The sequence below is a fragment of the Echeneis naucrates genome, chromosome 18 (genome assembly GCF_900963305.1).
Source record: "Echeneis naucrates chromosome 18, fEcheNa1.1, whole genome shotgun sequence".
In the NCBI taxonomy this organism is placed as follows: Eukaryota; Metazoa; Chordata; class Actinopteri; order Carangiformes; family Echeneidae; genus Echeneis; species Echeneis naucrates.
The window spans coordinates 5,454,670-5,478,389 of record NC_042528.1 but is presented as its reverse complement, the minus strand read 5'-3'; the positions used below and the strand labels follow the sequence as shown (position 1 = coordinate 5,478,389).

At 42.7% G+C, this 23,720-nt stretch overlaps 2 protein-coding genes across 4 annotated transcripts; both read left to right on the top strand.

Moving 5' to 3' along the window:
• Positions 1-974: 974 nt before the first annotated feature.
• On the top strand, positions 975-5,579 carry shbg (sex hormone-binding globulin). Of its 2 annotated transcripts, XM_029526570.1 has the most exons (8): positions 975-1,115; positions 1,975-2,072; positions 2,380-2,569; positions 2,726-2,884; positions 3,527-3,683; positions 3,944-4,080; positions 4,259-4,460; positions 4,628-5,579. In XM_029526570.1, exons 1-8 carry the CDS (start codon positions 1,014-1,016, stop codon positions 4,759-4,761), a joined length of 1,179 nt encoding a protein of 392 aa, XP_029382430.1. In that variant the 5' UTR covers positions 975-1,013; the 3' UTR covers positions 4,762-5,579. The 2 variants fall into 2 exon arrangements, with proteins under 2 accessions (XP_029382430.1, XP_029382431.1); XM_029526571.1 differs by lacking the exon at positions 2,726-2,884.
• A 691-nt stretch (positions 5,580-6,270) lies between these two features.
• Positions 6,271-20,571, top strand: neurl4 (neuralized E3 ubiquitin protein ligase 4). Of its 2 annotated transcripts, none has more exons than XM_029525814.1 (29): positions 6,271-6,435; positions 10,252-10,762; positions 10,858-10,923; positions 11,078-11,487; positions 12,170-12,281; positions 12,369-12,457; positions 12,554-12,626; positions 12,962-13,235; positions 13,407-13,588; positions 13,772-13,857; positions 13,961-14,123; positions 14,222-14,432; positions 15,053-15,129; positions 15,214-15,292; positions 15,569-15,738; positions 15,819-15,947; positions 16,121-16,266; positions 16,446-16,664; positions 17,075-17,173; positions 17,261-17,413; positions 17,549-17,716; positions 17,947-18,105; positions 18,227-18,406; positions 19,017-19,110; positions 19,230-19,337; positions 19,427-19,571; positions 19,663-19,775; positions 19,921-20,080; positions 20,178-20,571. In XM_029525814.1, exons 1-29 carry the CDS (start codon positions 6,271-6,273, stop codon positions 20,380-20,382), a joined length of 4,746 nt encoding a protein of 1,581 aa, XP_029381674.1. In that variant the 3' UTR covers positions 20,383-20,571. The 2 variants fall into 2 exon arrangements, with proteins under 2 accessions (XP_029381674.1, XP_029381673.1); XM_029525813.1 differs by having other exon boundaries at positions 11,012-11,487; positions 20,178-20,382.
• Positions 20,572-23,720: the final 3,149 nt, after the last annotated feature.

Here is a 23,720-nt window from a genome sequence, read left to right as displayed (position 1 = left end):
TAAACAGGAACAGTCAGTTGCTTTTTGCACTCAGAACAACATGATGTCAAAGATTGACTTCTCCTGAAATTATGTTTTCCATGAAAGGACAAGACTGGAGTGAAATTCAGTGGAGTTAGGGGTTGGTTGCAGTTTAAAGTCATGCTGTTCTGATATCAACAATCATTCCCTTTTCAGCAAACCACAGAGTTACATTATGAAAAAATTGATGTTAAAAAGAACTACACTGTTTTATTTGTGTCCTAATCATGCAAACAGGAAGAAAAAATGATTTGCCATTATTTTATATTTCATATTGATGTCAAATACTCTGTGTGTGTGTGTGTGTGCGTGTCACACTTTTCCCAGTATTTTCCAGACTTCCTGGAAGGAGATTATCACAGGAATGCAGCACTGTTCCTTTCTCATCTCTCTCTCTCGCATTAACTCTACAACAAATACACACTCTGAGTCATCAGCAATAGTGAATCAAGGTTCCTGTATAATAGGTAAACACACACACTGACACACGTTGCTGACCCAGACTGCAGTTGTGTCTCTGCTGCTGCATGAATCACTACAGCAGCAGAAGATCAAGTCAGAGATTGAAGTCATTGCTTTAATTGCAATTGTTTTTTCTGAATTTGGAATTATCTTAAATATTGTATCAGTCTGCAAAAGACTTCTTTCTTTCATGTTTTTTTTTTTTTTTCTTTGCTCAGCTTTCTTGACGCCCACTGTGTTTTTGTCAGCCACCTACTTTTCAGCAAACTGCCTGTTAGTCACAATCACACAACCATGAAGTACTCCCCCCTTGGGATCAATAGCTTGCACTAGCCATGGCGTACTGGCCCTCTGGACCCCAGGACAGTGGTGCTAGTACACACCAGCCCTCTAGACACACTGTTTGAGAGTGACTCTGCTCATCATATCCCCACCCACACCTCAGAGTAGCTTGAAGTGGAGTTGGTAGACCACCCAAGGGCTCTGGACACTGCACCCTGGGAGGCCTGGGTGGGTGAATGCACTGAAGGATGGCCGTATTTTGTAAAACTATGGTAGATGGACTACTCCTGACTTTGAGCGTCACTTTACTGTGGTGGGGAGCCGACGGGCATGGAAATGGACTTGGTATGGTATGTTCAAATGTAATGCAAAGAGTTTAATGGAATGAATATTCGTTGTGTTAAAATTCTTTATTCTCTCTCCAGCTGCTCATCTGAAGAGCATTAGAAAGGCAAAAAAGCAACACATTTCTAAGAAGTTTTGAATTTAAAATGAATTCTTCACTCTCTGTTAAAGTTCATATGTCCATAAGTCGACTCAGAGAGTCTTTAAAAAAAAAAAATCATTAATCATTAAACTAAAAATCATGACTCCACTACAGTTTTGTGAACTTCAGATGCCAGTGGCGTATTCCTGGTCTACTTATACTGTGCTTAAACTTAGGACTTTGCTCAGTTTGTGGAGGGACAAACCAGTGTGATGACACTTCTGACTCAACTATTGTTTTTCCTTACATTTCACAACAGCTATTGTAATTTGATATACTGCAGTTTTTTTTTCATATAGACTCTGAGTCAATAAAAAGTAACTGGTTTTGAACTTTATTACCGTATAATCTAAATGACAGCTTTGACAGCAGACATGTTTGATAAGGTTTGGTTTCATTATTGATACCCAAAGAATTTGTTGTGCAAACAGGAGATTTGAATACAAGATATCACAAGAAAATAAAAACTAAACCTCATAGCAGAAAAAAATCTAACTGATTTAGATTATGACGTAATCAAAGCTTTTAAATTGAATTAAAATCCTTGATTGAATAATTAATTGAATTAAAATTGTCACTCAGTTTAATATGTTTTAACCACTAATAAACTGATCCATAAACAATAAATAAACAAGGATTAATGAACATAAACTGTGTAGAATGAAGGGCTGAATGTATAATTCAGCCTCAAATGAGTGCCTTATGAAGCTGGTGTCTTCCAGAGGGAAGTACCAGGCAGGGCAACCGTCAACCTTGGCCAGGACAGAGACATCTGGAGGCCACTGATCCACAAAACAGTCAACCTCAGCGAGATCAGCAGGTAAATGAGCGGCAGCAAAATGCAGCACCCCACCTATTAATTTGTGGAGTAAATGGAAGAGTATAGTGGAGAATCCAGGGCCCTCTGGCTAGCTGCCTTCTTTATTAAGTCCTTTAGAGCCTAAGAGCTATCACTGTGTCAATGTCTCTGTCAGGAGTCTTGTCTTTGTAACCAGTAAAATGTAAAATATGGTTGGTCAGCATCATGTTTCAAAAAGGAGCACTTGAAAAACGTAGCAAAAATGGAGAGAAAGGTCTTTTTCCTCTTACATAATTCAGTTTTGTACTCCTCTGTTCTCTGTCTACAGCATCAAGTCGTCCTTTCAGTTTCGGACATATGACCCAGAAGGTGTCATTTTCTACGGAGACACCAAAAATGGGGAGGACTGGTTTGTTTTGTCCCTGAGAGACGGCATCCCTCTGATGCAGATCAACAAAGAAGACATGCTCGTCAGCGTGGTAGGCGGGCCCAAACTCAACGATGGGAAGTGGCACACAGTAAGTTTCAACTGCAGTTAATTTATTAAAACATTTACATTGAAAATAAGGTTTAAAATGTAATACGTGAACAACCGTGTCAGGTACTCAGACAACGCACAATACACTCCACGTGAACACAAACTCTCATTCTGCATTTCTCCTGGTGTCACCAAGCTGGAGGTGAGCAACTATGGGAAGTTTGTTATTCTGGAGGTGGATGGCTCCGGTGGGTTGGTGGTGGGCATGCAGTCCAAACAATCACAGGAGGTAATTTCAGGTAAACTGCGATTGGCTCTGGGCGGGATCTTGACCAACAAGGAAATGATTATTCAGGTACACAGCTTTATTTTAATTTATTTTGCTCCTTTGTAATCATTGGATTGACGTTCCTTCATTTCATTTCCAGTATATACTGTTATCCTGGTGAATGAACACATACTGACATGATAAAAAATAAACCAGTAAAGAGAATATGTGTTTCTCATTTTGCAAAATGTCACTGACTCGCACCAAAAATTTATTTCTATGGATGTTTTGATTTACGTCAAAACATCCATAGAAATAGTACCCGGTGAGCCGGGTACAGCTTTATGCTGAAAATATATCTCCTATATGATTTTATATCAACATTTACTCCAATTATCCAGTTTTCTGGATAATAAGACTAATATAGCTCCATTAAATAGGCCTGTAAATTTAAATGTTGCATTTAGTAACAGAAAATGGGAACTTACAGTTTGGTGTTTTTTGCTAAAAATCAGGAATCACTCTGTCTTTGTAGTTGCACTCTTGCATATCGTAGTTTTCCCGTTGCACTTTTATATAGATAATGGTGTCGCCTTCTTCAGAGTGCATAAGAAAATACTGTGTTGTTCTCCTCCTGAGGAATCTTGAATATGAACCTTTGACAGTTGGCAGATCTTCCCTGTCCTACAGTTCACTCTTTTAAAGGCACTGTTGCATTCTTTGCTGCAGTTTGGGCCACAGATGGACGGCTGTGTGCGGGAAGGCAACTGGCTAAATCTCAGCAAACCTTGGGAGTCAGAGGTGGATGACCTCTGGCCCTGCTATGAAAACATCCAGCCTGGCAGCTACTTCCCTGGCACTGGCTTTGCCATTTTCAACACCTCAGGTGGGAATGTTGTGCTCAGCTTAGAAACGGACAAGTGCTAATGCATTATTTAATCACTAGCTTTTCAACTGGCCTGCATAATGCATCCTTGTATGACAAGGAATCTGAAGTCTCAATAATATTTATGCTTATTTCTAATGGGATTTAATCAGATTTAACATGTTATGGACAATAAATGTGCATCCTTTTTAGTGGATTGAGCAGGTCACTCTAGTACAAATTCTGTTAAATATGCGAGTTATTCTTCTGTGTTTTTACAGTTTTCCCCGTTGAGGACGATAATGAGGTCAAGATTGAGTTGTGGGGTGATTTCAGTCAGATGGATGGGACCATTTTGAGTATCGAGCTTCCTGGGCGAGAGCGGATCTTTGCTTTAGTGGCCAATAATAACACAAAGGTATGCATATAAATCAGATGTGAACTCATTTGCAAATAATTCCTGTGTTCTCCTTGCGCTGCTTATGATGCTGTAAGGTTGGCCTCACATCTTACACAAACATTTGCTTCATGTGGCCTGAAAACTGTTATGACTCCATCCACATTATTTCTTCCCCCTGTTTCTCTTAAATTTGCAGGAGGTCACAGTTTTTGGTGATGAAAATATCCCTTTGAATAGCACTTTCAATAGACTGGTGTTAACCTTTGGGGCAGCTTTTCTGAGAATCCTTCATGAAGAAAATGAATCCAAGACCACTGAACTATCTGTCCATCCACTGAGCCACCCTGTACAGCTGACCACGTGGAAAGATGGCCACCTCGCCATTGGAGGTCTCCTAGGTAGGATTAAACAGTAATCCTGTTTAATTTAAAACAGTGCCCAGCATTCTGATGTAGCTGTGCGTTATTTGTGTATCTTAATAAATTGAGGGTCCTATATTTCATTGACAAACCGCACTAAAAACAAATTCACTTGGGTTTTCTTATTGCTCTTGTTCACGTTTCAGGAGAAGGGGGTGACAATATTGCCTCCAACTTCTTGACAGGCTGTCTGAAGAAAATCCAGGTCCAAGGGAAGGATCTGGATCTGGATTTAGCTGTAAAAAAAATGTCAGTCTCCTCCCATAGCTGCCCTGCATAGGAACTATGCATGTGGAGTAAATCTTTGGAGTGGGTGCCCTTGGATTTTAATGACACTGAAAATGTTAATATCGGCAAGCATAACAGCACCCAATAACTGCTGATGTTTCCTTACAAGCTGTTCATTATCTAGTCGAATGCAGCATTTGTACTAATTAGGCTCTAATTTACTACATAAATTAATGATTCTAAAATGAAGTATCTTCCATGAGGCCCAAGTACACAGAATATGCTGATTAGTCTGAAAAATGTAAGTCATTTTTTGACCTTGGGACGGGCAACATCTTATGTAAGAATTAAATTGGATTCTCTTTAATACATCGCTCAGTCAATATGAATTTTATTGCTGCATTTAAGACAGATAAAGACTACTGGTGCTTTGATGAAATTGAAAAACTATGATTAAATACTAATGAGAAATAAAGACCACAGTAGGAGCAAAAAAGGAGAGATTCTGATGTGGATTTTGCCCCCTCTAGTGAATTTTTAGAGACAGTATTAGATGTAACGTCTACTCAGTTTATGACGTCATTTAACTGCCATTTTTGTTAAATCAAAAATCCAGATTATCATATGAGCACATGCTTTACTTAAAATAGCACGAATGCTTACATAATACATGCCTTTTTAGATGATTGTGTTAATTTCTATTGTTCCAAAAGCTGAGAGAGAACCTTTCGATTTATTTTTGCTAAATAATTTTAAAACAGTTCACTGTAAACATTTCAATGTGGCTTATTGCAAAGGTTTGTGTTTCATGATGGCATTAAGGATTATAAATATTGTTATTTTCTTTGTATTAGTCCACGTAATTTATGAATATAAAAAAGTTAAACAAAAGAATTTCCTAAAGCATTTTGTGTAACATCTCAATCAACATTTTTTTTTCTCAAGTTGTTCCAGATCTCACATTCAGTGCGCGTCGTATGAGCCACATCGACTGAGCCCAAACATAATAAACAAGTGTTAATCAAACTTAAAACAAAAATAAAGTATATAGATTTTTATTTTTCTTCAGCTATTTTTTAAGTTAAAATTATGTCTGTTAATGTGAGAGCCAGCAGTTATTTTTTGTCCTCTGTAGTGGACATTAGTTTTTGTTTGATTCCTCTAATACATTCGGACGCACCTGACGCAGAGATAAAACATTCAAATTCCTATTTAAACATGCAGAGAGGAAGTCTCGGCATGTTTAAATGTTTTATGTTTGACATCAATGATGTCCTGTTGTCCACCGCAGTGCATGCGTTATAAAATGTTAATAAAGTTAATTAATTTTTTTTTCTTTCTTTGAAATGTGTTCTTTACCACCTGTCCACTTAATTTATTCAAACAAAAGTTCAAAATGAAAACTCAGGAAGATATGACAGGGACATTTTATTTTGGGTTATTTAATCTTGAACTATAAGAGTGCGGTGTGACTGGAGTGTATGGGTCTGTGTGATCTGCCGGACATCGTAACGAAGTGTCGTAAAGCTCGGGTGTCGTGAACACTGGCCGCCCACTGAAGATGGCGGCGGAGCTGCATCCGCGGAGCGGAAAGCTGATCGGCCTGTCCAACTCGAACAGAACCGCTCGGCGCAACCAGCCAGTCCAGGAGTTCAACCACGGCCTGGTGCTTAGCAAGGAGCCGCTGAGGGACAGGGATGTCTTCACCGTCCGCATTGACAAGAAGGTGAGCGACAACAGGCCGCCGCCGCTGCTCCCCCTGAGCGGGGAGACAGCAGCGGTAATGCGGGAGCAGAGCCGGTGGGTCGGGCCGGGGGTCTGTCACTGTCCGCAGTGAGGAGCCTCCGCTGCTCGGGGCGGTTCACACGGCTTGACAGCCACCGAGGTTGTCGGGATTATTCGGGTGAATTAGACAGACTTTCTGTGACTTGGCAGAGACACCCTGGTTTAGTAAACACCTTCCAATGACTGTGGGGGAGAAACGGACCGCGGAGCTAACGACGGCCAGCCCGGGGCGTCTCGGTGCGGGGAGTTAGCCATGCTAACGAGCCGTTAGCCGTAGCAGGCTCCGGGCTAACTGGGGCTAGCCGGGGCTAGCCGGGGCTAACCGGGGCTAACCCTTCTGGAAGGTGCTATCTGTGCTCTGCCGTGTGTTGTCACGGACCTGCTGTTGTTTATTGTCCGGGGAGAGATGAATGACAGCGGCCGGTGCCCGGTGGCTAATAATGCTGCAGTGCTCACACCACAGCGGACTGTCACGGTGGACATCCGTACACCTGGCCACGGCTTTCATCCAGAGCTGCAGGGTGATAGACTGATCAGGCAGTGTGACCACTAACCCGTTTAATAAAACATGCAACTTTCACTGCTGGGACAGCTGCTGCCCTGCGTTTGCCTTGTAATTATTTATCGACATTTTACCCAAAATAAACTGGGATATATATTTCTTATTCAACTGCCCAGGTCGCCATTAGATTCATCCAAATATGACAGTCTGTTTGCACATAAGGTGATGCTTTTCTACCAGTTTCTGGGAGAATTCATCCCCCTTTGATTCCTAAAGTAAAACATTATCTAACAGCCTTAATTTTCTGTATTTATCTGGACACATTGCAACATGTAACACAGACAGGCTTTAGTGGATTTCCCCTCGCTGTGCGTTGTTGTCAGTGTTTGTGCACAGTATTTGTGATGTTATACTGTTTTCAGTATTGGATAGTGTGTTGTAATGGCCTCTGCAATGCCAAAGCCAACTGGGCCACACACACACAGATATGCACAGACACACACACATCCTGAATGACAAAATATATAATGAAAAGTTACTGAGTGGAGGCTGAGCTGCATCAGTGCCAGTAAGACTAACCATCCAGGTTAATAGCACCTACTGTATATAGATGATTATCCATTCCTGATAGTGTTCTTAGCCTGAAGAAGGCTCCCATAAACAGCCTCTTGCTCTGTCATCACATGCATTGCCTATCCGAAAATCAATAACTTTCCATCACAGATTGTTATGACTGCGATCTTGTTCACTGGCATCCACTCAGCTGCATTGGAAAATGAGTGCAGGAGAGCAAATGAAGTACTTTTTGGACAGTCATTGGTCTAGGGTTTGGATTTGGATTTGAGAAGCAACTTTGCTGTCGTTTTCAAAGTGACCTAAATGGGTGATCTAATTCTGGTTTGCGATTATTCAGAATTAGTTTGATATTTACATTATAGCTGGAATCAGTCACGGCTAGTTACAGCTGAAACAGTTAGTTGATTTAATCAATCTCCCTGTGTAGTACTAAAGAAGCTCTGCGAAGATGTCATTTTGTGATTTCAGAAATTATGATAAACAATTTCCTGATATTTCATGGAACAAAGATTAATTAATAAGTCATAAAACACAGAGAAGTCATCCACATATTGCTCGTCAATTATCAATTGTTCTAACATCACTCTTTATTGTTAAATGCAGAGAAATGCAACAAAAGAGCAATTAAATGAAGGTATCAGTTAATTGTAAATCATATTTTACAAATTCTTGTCAAAATTTTTACACGCAGAAAAACAAATTAGTGGCGAATTGCTATCTTTGTCCAAATCCTGTCTATATTTTACCTTTTAACATGTACTTTTATTTGAAAATTTGCTTGTTGTTGTGAGAATTTTTGTTCCAGTCTACCTGTTCAGAGTCCTACAGAGTTTTACTGTTTTGTTTAGCATTATCAAAGCTTCTCAGACATCACCTCACATGCAGTCAATTCTCCTTTCTTTTAAAAAGCAGTTCAGTGGTCGTACTTAACATGCATGTTTGTATCCTGTACTTATTGGGGCTCTGGACAGAGAAAGACTGAGAGGCAGACACTCACTGGCTGCTGTTACATAAGTGAGTGAAGTGAGTGAAGGAGATGTCTGTCTCCTCCACACAGCGACCCGGTCAGGCTGAGTTACTACTAAATCTGTTAACCTAGATATACACGCTGTTGTAGCACACTGCCTTACATAGCACCTGCCACAGAGCTCAGGACACAGCAGAAATGGATGGAGGCAGAGAGGAGAACATTTTTAATCGTGTTCATCTAAAATGAAATTTTGTTTGGCTCAAAGCTGAAAACAACACACCAGGAGGTGGCAGGCCTTCAGTGTTATGCCCAAGGTCAGTGCGTTATGGTGGAATTTCGGCCAAGCTAAACCAGATTGCTGTGGAGAAGCTGGGGAAATAAAAGTAGCTGAACATTGATCTTATGATTTACATTAAATGTGATAAAATTCCTGTTGGTTTTAGGCACAAACTGCACACATTGCGTTTGGATGGTTTTTTTTTTTTTTTCTGTCAGGGCAGCAGGTGCAGGGCAGCCAGCCAGGAGATCACTCCACCTCAGTGAAGTGACGTGGGTTCATGCCCCCATGTCGGCAAGCATCTGTCGGAGTGAAGTGTCTCTGAGCAAAACTGTGACTGTCGACCAGCTGCGCCATAGCTGACACTGCAGTCTGTCATCCACATGGTGGAGACAAAAGAAATTCTCCCGGAGATCAATAAAGTATTACGTTATTGTGATCTTATGTTGAGTTTTGTGTTTCTGGGAAGTAAAGCATATCTTAGGCTGTCCGCTATATGATATGAGTTCAATGTCATGCGAGGACCACAAGTGTTTTATCTCCTGGAGATGCAAGTTATTTAGTTGTTACTGACCTGTGTAGAGTTCAGTCATTAGAAAATCCTACTGCAAGGATATCCAGAATCTGTAGTTCGAAACACATTTAAAATGTTGACCAAGGACTAGATCTAGATTGGCAGAGGCCAATGACATTCTTAAGATGCCAGATTATTTAACAAATACAAATACACTTGTGAAATGACCCACAGGAACTTATGACTCGTCTAATATTTTGTTAGACTAGTTTTGTTGTTTAATCAGTTGACTGTGCAGTCTGCTGGAAGTAATACTCTATTTTGTTCCTCTTTGATCTGGTTGCCTGCACCAGTTCTAAATATAGGATGGGATGTTGACACAGCCGCTTTTCTACATCAATTTGCTGTCAAGATCAGATTTTAGGATGATGTGCTAAAGAGTTCAATAGTGCGGCATCATTGGTTTAATTTTTCACGAACATGGTGGTAATGAAAATAACTCAACCCCTCCCCCCATGTTGTCAGGTCAAAAAATGTTTTACTTGGCCTTTTGTACAAAAAGTTAAACTTCAGTCATTTCTTCCACAGTTGACATTCACATGTTACAGTATGTCCACACTGTCCTGCTTATTTTCAAAGCTCCGCTCGTCACTGATGGAAGGACTAAAAATAACTAGATGGATCATACAACAAGGCACAGTTCATCTTCCATTTCTGGAGTTTTTAGCACAGTGTCTCTCTCAACAGTAATTCCCACATCTCTGCTCAGATGTTTCCGCACTAAGTGCGATTGTGATCAGAGTAGCAGCTGCTGACAAATGTGGTGTTACTACTTCCTCCCTCTGAATCAGTTGTTAACTGAATGTAACTGAATGGTTGGCGATGTAAATATTAAACGTTTCCTCTATTTTCCCTCAGGTTAACTCGTGGAGCGGTTCCATTGAGATTGGTGTGACGGCTCTCGACCCCGCCACGCTGGACTTCCCCAGCAGTGCCACAGGCCTGAAGGGCGGCTCCTGGATTGTTTCGGGCTGCTCGGTGCTCCGTGACGGCCGCTCAGTCCTGGAGGAGTACGGTCGGGACTTGGACCAGCTTGCTGAGGGTGACCGTGTGGGCATTCAGCGCAGCTCCCGTGGGGAGCTCCACCTCTGGGTTAATGGGCAGGACTGCGGTGCAGCCGCCAGCGGCTTACCACCCAAGCTCTGGGCAGTGGTGGACTTGTATGGCAAGTGCACTCAAGTGACGGTGGTGAGCTGCGAGCCGCCACCGCCCTCTGCAGAGAGGGAGAGAGAGACAATAGAGCGGGAGGAGGAGGAGGATGAGGAGGATGAGGAGGAAGAGGTGGTGGTATGTGGGGTTCGGGAGGATGCTGGGATCACGGCACTGATGAATGTGGCAGCAATGAATGGAATGATGAATGGAGATGAAGGTGAGATGCATTTGCTTTTCCATGTCTTTTTCTGTTCCATGCTGTCGGTTGGATTATTTTCATCTTTTGTCTCCCTTTCACTCATTTCCTGTCAGTGCCTGAGCTAAGCTGCAGTCACAACAGACCGGACAAGTTCCCCAACAACCTGGAGCCTGACACTGGTAAGAAAATCCTCTGTGGATCAGATGATGGGCATTTTGCAATATGTCAAGAACTGAGAAACAGAGTCATCTTCCTTTCTGTCCTCAGTTTTGACAGAGCATCAGCTCTTCGACGTTTTCAACAATGCAATAGTATCTTTTTATCGTTCCGAAGATGAGGGCGGAGGGGAGGACGGAGGAGGTGGAGGAGGACCAGGAGGCAGCAATGGAGGAGAAGGAGGAGGAAATTCAGGCACTGACTGCTCCTCCAGAAATGACAGAGGGAGCAGCAGCGGAGGAGGTGCAGTGAACAGTGACAGCGGGACAGGGACAACAGGAGGAGCTGGTGGTGTTGGAGACGGTGGAAATGCTAATAACAGTCCTGCTAGCAATGGAGGGCTAGGGCCAGGAGCCCTGACAGGTGGGATGACCACCAATGATGCACTGCTCTTCCACGAGAAATGTGGCACGCTGATCAAACTGAGCAACAACAACAAGACGGCAGAGCGAAGGAGACCGCTGGACGAGTTCAACAATGGCGTGGTGATGACCAACCGGCCACTCAGACACAACGAGATGTTTGAGGTGATTAAAAACACGCAAGTCAATGCTAATTTTTGTTTGCTCATTAATAATGTAGTGACAGATACTGACATAGACTTACTTGTTTACTGTTATCACAACAGATGTTTGAACAAGCCAGAAAAGCTGATGCTGCACTGCTCAATATCACAATATTTCTGACTTAATAAAATTATATTGAGAATTTGACCCTCATATAAAGGTGCAACAAATGATTCTCTAATTTAAGTCATCATTTGATTTTGATATTGATTCTTATTTAACCAACTTTCCGAAACAGCTAAAACATTAAATTTTTACTTCATAACTGGTGTGAATGACTCATCAGTTTTTAAAACTGTGAACACGTCTCTGTCAATGTGCTGCTTTCTTACCTGACTTGTTTAAGCTCCATTCAGATATACACATTTCACAAAATTGGCCCATATAATGGCCCAGCAGGTTAGGTTTAATACAAGGTTGTAGAGACTCAGTTTGTGGCTCTGTTCAGACCTTGTAATAACATGTTGGCAGATGCAGTGCAGTTGTGAAGGCACCAGATTTATTATATATTTGAGATCCAATCAGTCAGACCAAAGTCAGATGTAACCGAAAATATTCAACATATACATGCAAACGAGCACATTGACCCTGGAACACATCAGTTAGTTGGCAAAAAGTAATACAAGTTTCTTATTTCTCTCAGATCCGCATCGATAAATTGGTGGACAAGTGGTCAGGCTCAATAGAGATTGGTGTGACCACACACAACCCCAACAACCTGGACTATCCTGCAACTATGACCAATCTGCGCTCAGGTAAAATACACAATTGCATCAAACAAATGTTAATACACTTGATGAAACTCATTTGGCAATTATTGACACTCGGGTTTGTTTGAACAGGTACAATCATGATGAGTGGATGTGGGATATTGACCAATGGGAAAGGAACCCGCAGGGAATACTGTGAATTTAGCCTTGATGAGCTCCAGGTTGGTTACACATGCAGGCACCAAAATGTTATTCTGCCACCAAACGTTGCACATGTGTGTTTCTAATCTCCATCATCTCCTCCAATCATGTTTTAGGAGGGAGATCACATAGGCTTGATGCGCAAAGCCAGCGGCGCACTCCATTTCTACATCAATGGCATCGACCAAGGTGAGACTAATCAAAAGGCTTCATGAGTCAAACAAAGCTCATTGCTTGGGGAGTCGGGGGGCTGATATTGTGGTGGTTATAAAGAGACACAGTCTGACACAGTCAGCTGAGAACAGACAGATGGCACCAAGTAGAAGATAAACAGATCTATTTGTTAGAGATTTGTGGTACTTTTTCTTTTCTTTTTTTTTTTTTTTTATCCTGTGATCCCATGGTGCTTCACATAACCATGTTGGCATATTGTAAGACAAATTCAGATGTTGAAGCACAAGCCAGACAGATGAAATACTGTAATTGAGAGTACACACGTTTCCTCTTAAAACTACTCTTCCCAGGTGTAGCAGCTGCACAGACCCCTGGCGTTGTCTATGGAGTGGTGGACCTCTATGGCATGGCCGTCAAAGTCACCATAGTTCACAACCATAACCACAGTGACCGCCTAAGACGCAACAATGCTATCATGAGGGCTTTGTCACCCGATGTGGGTCGGCCCCGGCCATCTCTGTCCCTCACTCCGGACCCAGAAGGTCCTGACCGCCTGCTCTTCCACCCAAACTGTGGCCAGAAAGCTGCTATCATCAGTGACGGCAGGACAGCGCTGCGACCACAGTGAGTTCACCTCCTGATACTTTCCACTCACTCTCACAAATTTGAATCCACATCTTCAAAAAATTATCTTGATGATAATTCTACACAAGTTACTGAAAAGTGGATATTTAAAGAGCGGCTAAAGTTCACAAAACTGACATACTCAAAAGCTAACAACTCTTTTTTTCACAGTGCGACTGATGACTTCAACCATGGCGTGGTCCTGAGCAGCCGACCTCTGCGTTCTAACGAGGTGTTCCAAGTTCGCATCGACAAGATGGTGGACAAGTGGGCGGGCTCCATCGAAATTGGCGTCACAACGCACAACCCTGCATACCTGCAGCTGCCTTCCACCATGACGAACTTGCGCTCAGGTAAAAATAAATTAGTTTCTCATCTTTTCAGCATTGGTCTTATCTTAGAGTGCCAGATTTATTTTGGGTTGTGTAATGACTTTGTCAGATAAATCATAGCACATTTTGGTGTATCACCAGGACTGTCTGAAGCCTTTCAAATAGAGTCATCACAAAAAAATCAAACAGCGTTGTGTTTTCCAGGGACATGGATGATGACAGGGAATGGGGTGATGCACAATGGCACAACAATACTGGATGAATATGGACACAACCTGGACCGGCTCAAGGTGAGCGATATTATTTAGTGTTACTCAGCTGTCATACACGTCGAGCCTTTCCATTGTAGTAAGTTGTATTGATTTTTTTATTTTTATTTTTTTCTTTATGCAGGCTGGTGACACCGTAGGAGTGGTGAGGAAAGAAGACGGCAGTCTACACTTCTTTGTGAACGGCGTGGCTCAGGGCCCAGCAGCTTGGAACGTCCCTCCCAGTGTCTACGCCGTGGTCGACCTTTATGGGCAGGCTGCTCAGGCTACCATCATGGATGACATGGGTGAGAGGAAGGCAGATAAACAATTAGGGGGCTGGTGTAATTGAGATTCGAATCGAAAAAGGAACTATTTTTTTGTCTCTTTCCTACCTTTTTCTCAGTGGACCTCCCCCCTCTCCCAGAGGATAGCTCAGAAGGCCCCATGGTCATGTCCCCTGGGAGCCCCTGCTCAGTAGGTGGGGCCACCACAACGAGCGACTTGCGTTTCCACCAGCTACATGGCACCAATGCCGTCATCACCAATGGGGGGCGCACCGCCCTGCGTCAGAACTGCCGCAGCGAGTTCAACGATGCTATTGTTATTTCCAACAGGTGACGAAACGTATGATTCATGGATCATAAAACTTCTAAATGACACAATAACTGTGGCTTAAACACTCTTCTGCTGACAAAAGATGATGTTTAGTCACACCTGTACTGGTTGGTGTTGCTAATTCTTCAGCACATTGGAGGCAAGATATTTCACACCATGTTTATGTTTTCATATTAAAATTCTGTATCTTAACCCAGAAGCCCTACTTCTCAGCAGCTGGTGCAATTTTCTGGTTTGTAATGTGCTATCCAGATTCACAAGAGGCTTCTGAATTACTTCTGCCATCTGTGCTGCAGTTTTAACTGTGACAGTGCGCCGATAAAATCAAATTTGTGGCACAGACTGACTACAGCCCAGCAATGTGTTGAAGAAGTTGCCTCAATGAGTTACTAAAGAGTGTGACTATGGAGGCAGTCACTGCACAAAAAAAATACTATTGTAGCCGTGAAAAATATGGAAACCTGAAAATGGCCCAAAATATATCCCACCAATTCATTCATTTTGACTCAGACACAGGTTTAATAGACCTTGTGAGGTCTACTAAGGAAACTGTTGAATACTTCCCACGAAGCTTCAGGAAAGACTATTTCAGGATTGTTACTCTTGACTTATGTTGTAGGTGCCTTCGAGATGGAGAGCTGTTTGAGATTGTTATTCAGAAGATGGTGGACCGCTGGTCGGGTTCAATAGAAGCAGGTGAGGTGTTTCTGTCAGCATTTTAATGTGACAGACACATGAATCTCATGTTTAATCATTGTTGTTCATTCCCTTTGTGTCCAGGAGTGACAGCCATCAGGCCAGAGGAGCTCGAGTTTCCAAACACTATGACTGATATTGACTATGACACTTGGATGCTCAGGTAGTGATGAGCTATGTGAATATAGTGTATTATAATTTTTTTAGGTTTTTCTCTCAGATGTTTTTAGTGTTGGCACCTCATTTATTTCAGTTTTCAGTGTATCCTCTTCACTGTAACGAAAAACTGAAGATTATAAAAACTTCAACTTTCACGTCTCATGAGAAACATTCAAATTCAGTTTTTTGATCTGTTTATGCTCCTCTGAGGCTTCAGCCAGACTTGTGTCCAGTTCAACTACTCTTTTCAGAATATTTTTCTTTTCTCCTTTGTTCTCAGTGGAACAGCCATTATGCAAGATGGCAACACAATGCGTAACAACTATGGCTGTGACCTGGACTCCCTGACTACAGGCTCACGGATCGGCATGATGCGCTCAGCCAGCGGTGACCTCCACTACTACATCAACGGTGTGGACCAAGGCGTGGCCTGCTCTGGTCTGCCCCCAGGTAAAGAATACCACTAACTTGGGTTGGGGTGGATGATAATTTCTATTTGTTCAGACGAATACCCTCTCTCTCTCCCTCAGAGGTGTACGCTGTGATTGACTTGTATGGTCAGTGTGTTCAAGTGTCCATCACCAGCTCGTCAGGCCCACTGGACAACAGCCTCTGCACCAGTAACATCACTGAGAAGAGCTTCCCCATTCATTCACCAGGTACTTAACAGGGTCCTTACTCAGGTCTGGAACTGTCCTGGAAAAGCAAGGAAAAATAGGGTCATGTTATTTCCAGATACTTAAATGGAGAAAAGAGAGCAAAGAAAAATCTAATATCAGTGGTCCTGAAAGCCTTATGCCAATCTTTCTTCCTCTTTCTCATGAACGTGTAGTTGCGGGCGTTGCTCACCGGCTCCACAGTAAACACGGTAAGAACGTGGTGCTGCTGGGTGAAGGCTGTCAGGCCGTCAGAGTTGGAGGTTACGCCCACGGCATTGTGTTCAGTGCGAAGGAACTCAAAGCAGACGAGTTGTTTGAGGTAAAAGACATTTCAGAGCAGTTCACTTCAACTGATAATTTGCCTCCTATTTGTCTTTTTGATAATGTTACATCAACCAGCCTGTACAAAATAAATGTGGTAATATTTCCTCTTTACCAGCCAGACCTTGTTTTTCTTTCGCTCCTGATGCCCCTCTCTCTGTTTCTCTCTCTCTGCAGGTGAGGATTGATGAAGTAGATGAGCAGTGGTGCGGTTCGCTGCATATCGGTCTGACCACTTTGGCACCTCCAGAGCTGCCATCCTGCCCGCTGTCAGGTCTCTCCCCCTCCCTCCCACACCTTCGCACCAAGGTCACCTGGCTGCTCTGCGGTTCTGAGGTCCTTCGCAATGGCGTGCTGCAGCGCCAGAACTACGGCTGTTCTCTGGACCGACTGACGGTGGGCTGCACCTTCCACTCTGCGATCTGAGCTCACAAAACTGGAGCTGAATTCTAATCACCCCAGTTTATCAGTTATCTGGCAAAAGTAGAGGATTCAAAGAATACACCATGTTTTTGTTTAATCTTTCTCTGTCTCTATAACCTTAAGTCTTTTTATTTAATGAAATCAAATTTAATTAAAATTATATTCATTTCATCATTATTTCTATCCAATGAACTCACTAATCTGAAATCCATTTTATATCTACAGTTAATTTACAATGTATTTGTAAATAGAAAAATCATTTTGCAACAGCTCCAGTTTATATGAGCACACATCACTTCGTACACTCCACATAACAGATGTTCTTTTCGAAGATAAAAAGCTCTGCAAAAGTTTCTTAAACTCAAAACTGACTGTTTGTCCAGGTTGGGAACCGCGTGGGCGTGAAGAGGTGCAGCGATGACACCATGCATATCTTCATTGACGGAGAAGACATGGGACCTGCAGCAACTGCTGTGGCCAAGGTACACGCACACACCAACACCTACAACAGAGTAATAGCTGCTTGGCTCCACACTGCCACTCAGTGCCTTTCTCTTCCTGTTTTGCAGAATGTGTTTGCGGTACTGGACCTGTATGGGCGGATAACGGCAGTGTCCATCGTCAGCTCCTCATTGATGGAGGAAGTGGAGAGCATCAAGGCGCCGTCACTTTCCTCAGACAGCTGCAGTGAAGGAGAGGAGGACATCACCCCTGTCCGAGAAGTAAGGGACTCAGAAAGAAGTCCATCTTTGACCCAAGAACTGATTAGCCAGATTTTGCTGTCAATAGAGCTTTTCTCTTGTTCAGTGTGAGATACTGGCATTTTTCCTCTTCATGCCAACTCTTGCTGTCTCCAGGTTGAGGTTGAGCCTTGTGCGCTGGTGCCCACCATCATGGCTTTTCTGGAAAACCATGGGAAAAACATCCAGTTGTCCAACCAGAACTTGACAGCAGCTAGGGTGTCAAGCTACAACCAGGGCCTGCTGGTCACCGCACAGCCACTGGCTCGCCAGCAGCTCTTCCAGGTAGCACCATGCTTTAGAGTTTATATCACAGGCTGTAGAATAAAACGTTTGATCTCCGATTTATTTCCTGATGCTAAGGACAAATGAACTTCATTATAGGAAACATGATCAGTGATCATGCATCATACCAGATGTTGCACTGGGAGAGCTTAGAGAGTTTAGGACTGAGGGAATCTGTCTTTAATAATAAATAAGACAAGCTAATGTTTTTGGCTCTCTGTGTTTGCTAGTTTCAGATCGACCGTCTGAACCCATCATGGACATCGTCTCTGTCGTTAGGGGTCATAGGTCACTCCCCTGACCGGCTCAACTTCCCCTCCACAGCATGTTGTCTGAAACGTTCCACCTGGCTGCTGCAGAGAGACTCTGTCTTCCACAACTCACTAAAGGTGTATACACAAACTTAAACACACACAATCTGTCGTGCTGAAATTGTGGATTTTTGTTTTTCATCATCTTAACTCCTGGTTCATTTTCTTTCTTCCTCCCCTTATTCTGCTCTCCTCTCAGATATGTGAGAACTACGGTCCTAACCTGGACACTTGTCCAGAGGGGACAGTGTTGGGTCTGCTGGTGGACACCAATAGTTGTCTCCACCTCTACGTCAATGGCATGGACCAGGGCGTGGCGGCGCAGGACATCCCTTCACCCTGCTACCCCTTCATTGACCTGTACGGCCAGTGTGAACAGGTCTGTTTCTCTCTGGTGTCTTAAAATAAAGATCATATTCTCAGAAATGTCTCACTTTAAAAAGCAGCACTCAGCAGCATATTTCTCATGTGGCTGCCATGTTTTCTAGAAGGGGGATGGTGTTTTTGTCTCTGACAACTTCCTCTGATCACTCAGTTGTTTTGTCAGATGATGTTCTGATTTAAAAAATAATGTCTTGATCAGCAGTGCAGCTCGTTAAAGGCTCCCTGGGAAATTCTTTACAAACCATGATCAAAACAATTTCACTCTCATTCTGTGATCCATTAAGAGTAACAGGGAAATATGTAAATGAGAATTTGGCTGCATTCATACATCGGACAAAATAGAGGTGAGAGCAAGAACACTCAGTAGAATCACCACACAGTTTGTTGTGCTTCTTATGATGTTGGTGGTGATGCATCATTTTTATTTACCAAGTGAAAATAGGAGAAGCTTGATCTAATTTTCTTTTTGTGGAACTTATAATACAGACAGTGGAATATAAATGTGATGGCTTATATGGACTTATATTCACTAAAAGACCAGCGAAGTGATTTGTTGCATCACTTTTACCTAAAACCTGGTGAACATTTTGTCATCATGGCGACAGGTCACCATAGTGACGAACAATGTGCCAGCTGTGGGTGGAGAGAGTGGTGAGACCCGTTGTCAGGGAGACATGGAGAAGGCCGACATGGTTGATGGTAAGAAGCAACAGCTTCTGATTTTTTTTATTATTATTTAATTTAATTACCTTTTTTTTATATATATATATAAAGTGTTGTTGTATTGTTTCCATTTGACTATGATTGAATTATTGCAGGAATCAAAGAGAGTGTGTGCTGGACACCGCCTCCAGAGGTCAACCCCAACAAGACCTGTGAGTACCAGGCGCTGTGCTCACGCTTCAAGGACCTGCTCACGTTACCAGGTGAGTCCAAGTCCATCATTTCTGCCATGACCTCAGTCTCTTTAAACTGAAATCCTCACAATGGCTCTTCTCCACCACTCTTCATGAAGATGGTTACTTCAGTGAAGATGCCAAGTACAACCTGTGCTACTGTGAGTCCTGCCACAAGCTACGAGGTGATGAGGCGTATTACAAGAGAGGCGAGCCGCCTCGTGACTACGCCCTGCCCTTCGGATGGTGTCGCTTCGCCCTCAGGTGAGATGATGGACTTCCAAATATGTATTTGGGAAAACCCCAATACCTCATGTTGGTGGATATGTCTAACTGAATGTGCCTCTTTGTGCAGGATCAAGCCCCACTGTGAGGTTTCTAATGCACTGAAGAAGTGGCACATTGCATATCATGGCACAAGTGTGGGAGCCCTGCGACGCACGCTAGACCACAGCCAGCTGCTGCCTGGTGGGAGGACAACAGACTCCTTTTTACAAAAACACAATCATTCCTGAAACAAAAATTTCTGGTTCTTAAGTAGATTCTAGTACATTACATTGCCATGCTCATTCTGCTGCTGTACTAAACTACGTGTTTAATTGACATGTTGCAGGGACGTCGTCCGTCTTCTCAGTGTCTCCGGTGAAGGTGGAGGGACCTAACGGCTACAGCGAGCCGGAAGAGAACATGTCCCCAGGCAGGGAGGTTCCCAGAGTGCGGCTCTCTCCCACTATGCGTTACTCCGGCCTGGAGATCTTTGCTCCCAAAGTGCAGTAAGTCCACCGTTTACAGCATTTTTGCGATTGTAGTTTCCAGTAGGGAGCGAACAGAGAGATGGCACCGACTGTAACCATCCTGGTCCTTGTGCAGATTTCGGGACCCCCGCTCTCACCGCTGCCACCAGGCCCAGGTGGGATTCCAAGTGTGTGTGCGTCCAGGCTCCTACAAGGTGGGACCTCAGACACTCGGCCACAGCGAGCCCCTGGACCCCCGTTTCAGCAACTCAGAGATTGAATGGATCACTAAGGAGCAGGGCGGCACGCTGCTCTACGGCCTGCTCGTCCGGATCGAGTGAACGGAGTAACAAGGGAGGCATTCGGGTGGAAGTGGGTGGGGGAGGGTCAACTTGGCACCCCTCATACTTTTATTAACTGACAACCAAATCCAACCCCTGCCTTGAGCAAGAGACTCCTCTGGAATCCAGCTGTTCCTACTCTGGATTATTGACAATTCAGCATTATTATTATTATTTTTTTTTTTTGTGTGTGTGGGGAGGGAGGGGGGGTTGTTTGCTCTTGGAGTGCTTTAACGGCCGGGCGCTACGGCGGTTTCAAAGAAGAACAGACACTGCCTGCACTTTAAGTTTTGGACACTCGTGGGCGTTTTTTTTTTTTTTTTTTAAACTAACCTCATCGACACAACAAGTTTGTTCATTCACTGCAGTTAGCTGTGTTTTTTAGTTTTTTTGTTTCCTCCATCTTATTTTCTTCCTCACAAACAACTTTTTCCTTTTACGTTTGGCACTTATTTTAACAGTCATCCCCTCTGCTCTGGTCAGTGTTTTACTTTAGGAGGAGCTGTCCCCTGCCAACCTGCACGTTAATGGACTGACACCTGATAAGACTGAAACATGGCTCAAAAGAAGAAGAAGGAAAAAAAAAAAAAAAAAAAAAAAGAAACAGTGACATTGTTTTCACAAAAATATGAAAAACAGAAACCTGAGAGTGTCTTGTGACTGTGACTTCTTCACGGGAGGGGAGGGCAGATTTTAAAACTGGAGGAAGAAAAATGTTTACACATGTACCACTGTAAGTTGCTGTCCTCTTTGTGTTTTCACATTTGCAGTCTGGATATGTCCTCAGTCAAGTTTGTCTCTTTTTTTCTGGCCCAGCGTCACTTGTCACTCCTCTTGTCAAATGGGGAAAAACTTATCACAGACTTGCACCATGGAGAAAACTGGAAAGTTTGACAAAGAAATTTGACTTCAGAAAAAAAACCTACACCACCTTTTTGGGAAGCTAAAGTAGTTGGAGATACTGAAGTGAAAGGATACAGTGTGAAATATTTAAAAAATAATATATATTATATATTTGGTGGGTTGGGATGAACCTGCTGCTGCTGTCACAAGCGCAAAGTTTTAAAGGACCTTTTTGTACATTTTGGGAAGCTTATTCGCTTTCTTGGGAAGAGTTAGATAGGACAATGGCACTCTAATGTCTGTCTGGTAAATATGAAGCTGCAGCAGCAGCAGCCAGCTGTCCTGGATGGTTCACATAGAAACATGACTGATCTGTGGCAGGAAAACACTCAGTAAACCAAACCTGAAGTCTTCTCCTATTTTACAGCAAAGTTTCCACCAAGATTTATTCTCTGGAAAAACTACAATCAGGACTAAATGACTGTATTTAGCCAATGTTGACAGAATCACTTCTGAGCTTTTCTATGGTAGCCATCCAAGGAAAGTCCAGACAGATCCAGTGCCAACAACAACCACGTTATTCTGTTTGTTTCATTCCTGCATAAGACTTTACCATTCATGTGGTAAATTGTTTCTAGTGTCAGTTTCCAGGCAACCGGTAGTTTAGTTGCCTGGTAACTCATAACCAGTCACCACAGTGTCCTGCACAGCTTTACACCTGAGTTTTGTACAGCTTGAACAAAAGGGGTGTGTGTGTGTGTGTGTGTGTTCAGTTGGGCTGGTTGGTGGTTTGTTACCTTCAGACAGAAAAGATGAGTCTCCTGTAGCTTCATGTGAGCAGCTGGACAGACAGCGTGGCTTCAGTCTTCAAAAGAGAATAACTGCAGTTCCTAAAATGTGAATTTTTTTCTTTTAAAGGTGGTTAAATGGATAGAAGCCAAAGTGTTTAAGTGGTTTTTCACATCACTACCCCTCTACCCCTTCCATTCATCGTTTACAGTAGACCCACTCACACCCCGGCTCCTGATCGTTTGTCTGTTTACTGGACCTCCACAGTCAATTCCCCCCGAGGATGACAAGATCGGCAGGACGCTGAGCCGTCTGCGCACCACAACCTGTGCTGGTGTTTACATGTGAATGTCATAAATTAGGGCTCTGTGGTTCTATTGCATCAGCTAACATTGATTTACATTTGTCAAAATGTTTGTACAAGGGTTTTATTGGATCCTGAACAATCCACCTTATGACTGATTGTATGTGAACAGCTTTCCAAAGCTTTTCTTTATTTTTCACCCCTCAGTTCTGTTGCCAATTTGATAAACCTGCTACAGAAGAAAATACCCTGTTATTTATTTTCTTTTTTTTTTTTAAATCAAGGCACAGTTTGAGTTAAACTCAGAAAATAATTGAAGAAGCTCAGTCACCTTCTTAGAGCAGCTGTGATTTGACTGATGGAAGATCTGCAGCGGTTTTGGCAAAGAAAAAACCTCCGATCAAAAATGTGAAAAATGTTATTATATGGGTTATTTACAGCCCAGTGCTGCTTTGTACAATTTAATTTGTATTGTTTTGTTTCCTTTTGTTTGTTTTCTGTATGTTACGTTGTACAGGCTGTTACATAACAAATCATATCTTCCTGATTTATAAAAAATTAAAATGACAGACAGTATGCACAGAAAAATAGTTGATAGTGGGTCTTTTTTGGGAGAAGGGGAGCTCAACAAAAAGATGGCATGAAGAAAACAGACAAAGCCTACTGGTGCTTTTGTTTTCTTTTTTCCACATTTTATTAATAGGAAAGAAAAGTCCGGTCACTGACATGTTATTGCAGCGTTGCATACTTTCTCAGTCACATCCTTTTCCAAAATGCTGTGGACTAATTACTCTTTAAGGCCAATAGTGTGTTTTTTCATAGCTTTTTACAGAAACCGTGGCTGCTTCAGGGGCAGCTCTGTTCTGCCATCTAAGAACAGACAAGAAGTGATTTAAAAGTTCAACAACTAAAAATAGACAACCTACTAGTTTGCTGTCCCACAAATGATGGCGTACCGCTAACAGACAGTGATCAGCTGGATGATCCTAGGGTTGCATAGACGGTTTAGTTTACTAATCTGCTTTCAGCTGTCAAGACAGACTTCTGCACCAGCCCCCCCTTTTAAATTGGACCCTGAGTTTGTTTGTTTTTTTGTTTAAATGCCCGGTGACGACGCACTGTTCATTTTGACCCTGAGCTCTTCCCAGCCTTTCAGATTTACCTCAAATAGTTCAATACTTTGGGCAAAACACCACCATCATGTCTGTGTTGCTGGAGCTTCAGTTAAAAAAAAAAAAAAAGTGTTTACCAAAAATGTTTAACTATTCATTTAAAAACAGGAGCGAGCCTTTGATTAATTGAAGTCAAATCTGGGTAATTGAGTTTTAGCAACATGAGACGTTGGTTAATGTGGAAAAAGGAAAAGGGGCAATAAAGATGTTTGCCAGAAAATATCACAAAA

Excerpts from the sequence above, each read along its gene's own strand:
- shbg (XM_029526570.1), top strand. The coding sequence starts at position 1,014 with ATGGCCGTATTTTGTAAAACTATGGTAGATGGACTACTCCTGACTTTG. Across the intron at positions 2,073-2,379 it reads AACCTCAGCGAGATCAGCAG|CATCAAGTCGTCCTTTCAGT; the intron begins GTAAATGAGCGG and ends CTCTGTCTACAG. Across the intron at positions 2,570-2,725 it reads ACGATGGGAAGTGGCACACA|CTGGAGGTGAGCAACTATGG; the intron begins GTAAGTTTCAAC and ends GGTGTCACCAAG.
- neurl4 (XM_029525813.1), top strand. The coding sequence starts at position 6,271 with ATGGCGGCGGAGCTGCATCCGCGGAGCGGAAAGCTGATCGGCCTGTCC. Across the intron at positions 10,924-11,011 it reads CAACCTGGAGCCTGACACTG|TTTTGACAGAGCATCAGCTC; the intron begins GTAAGAAAATCC and ends TTCTGTCCTCAG. Across the intron at positions 12,282-12,368 it reads TATGACCAATCTGCGCTCAG|GTACAATCATGATGAGTGGA; the intron begins GTAAAATACACA and ends TTGTTTGAACAG.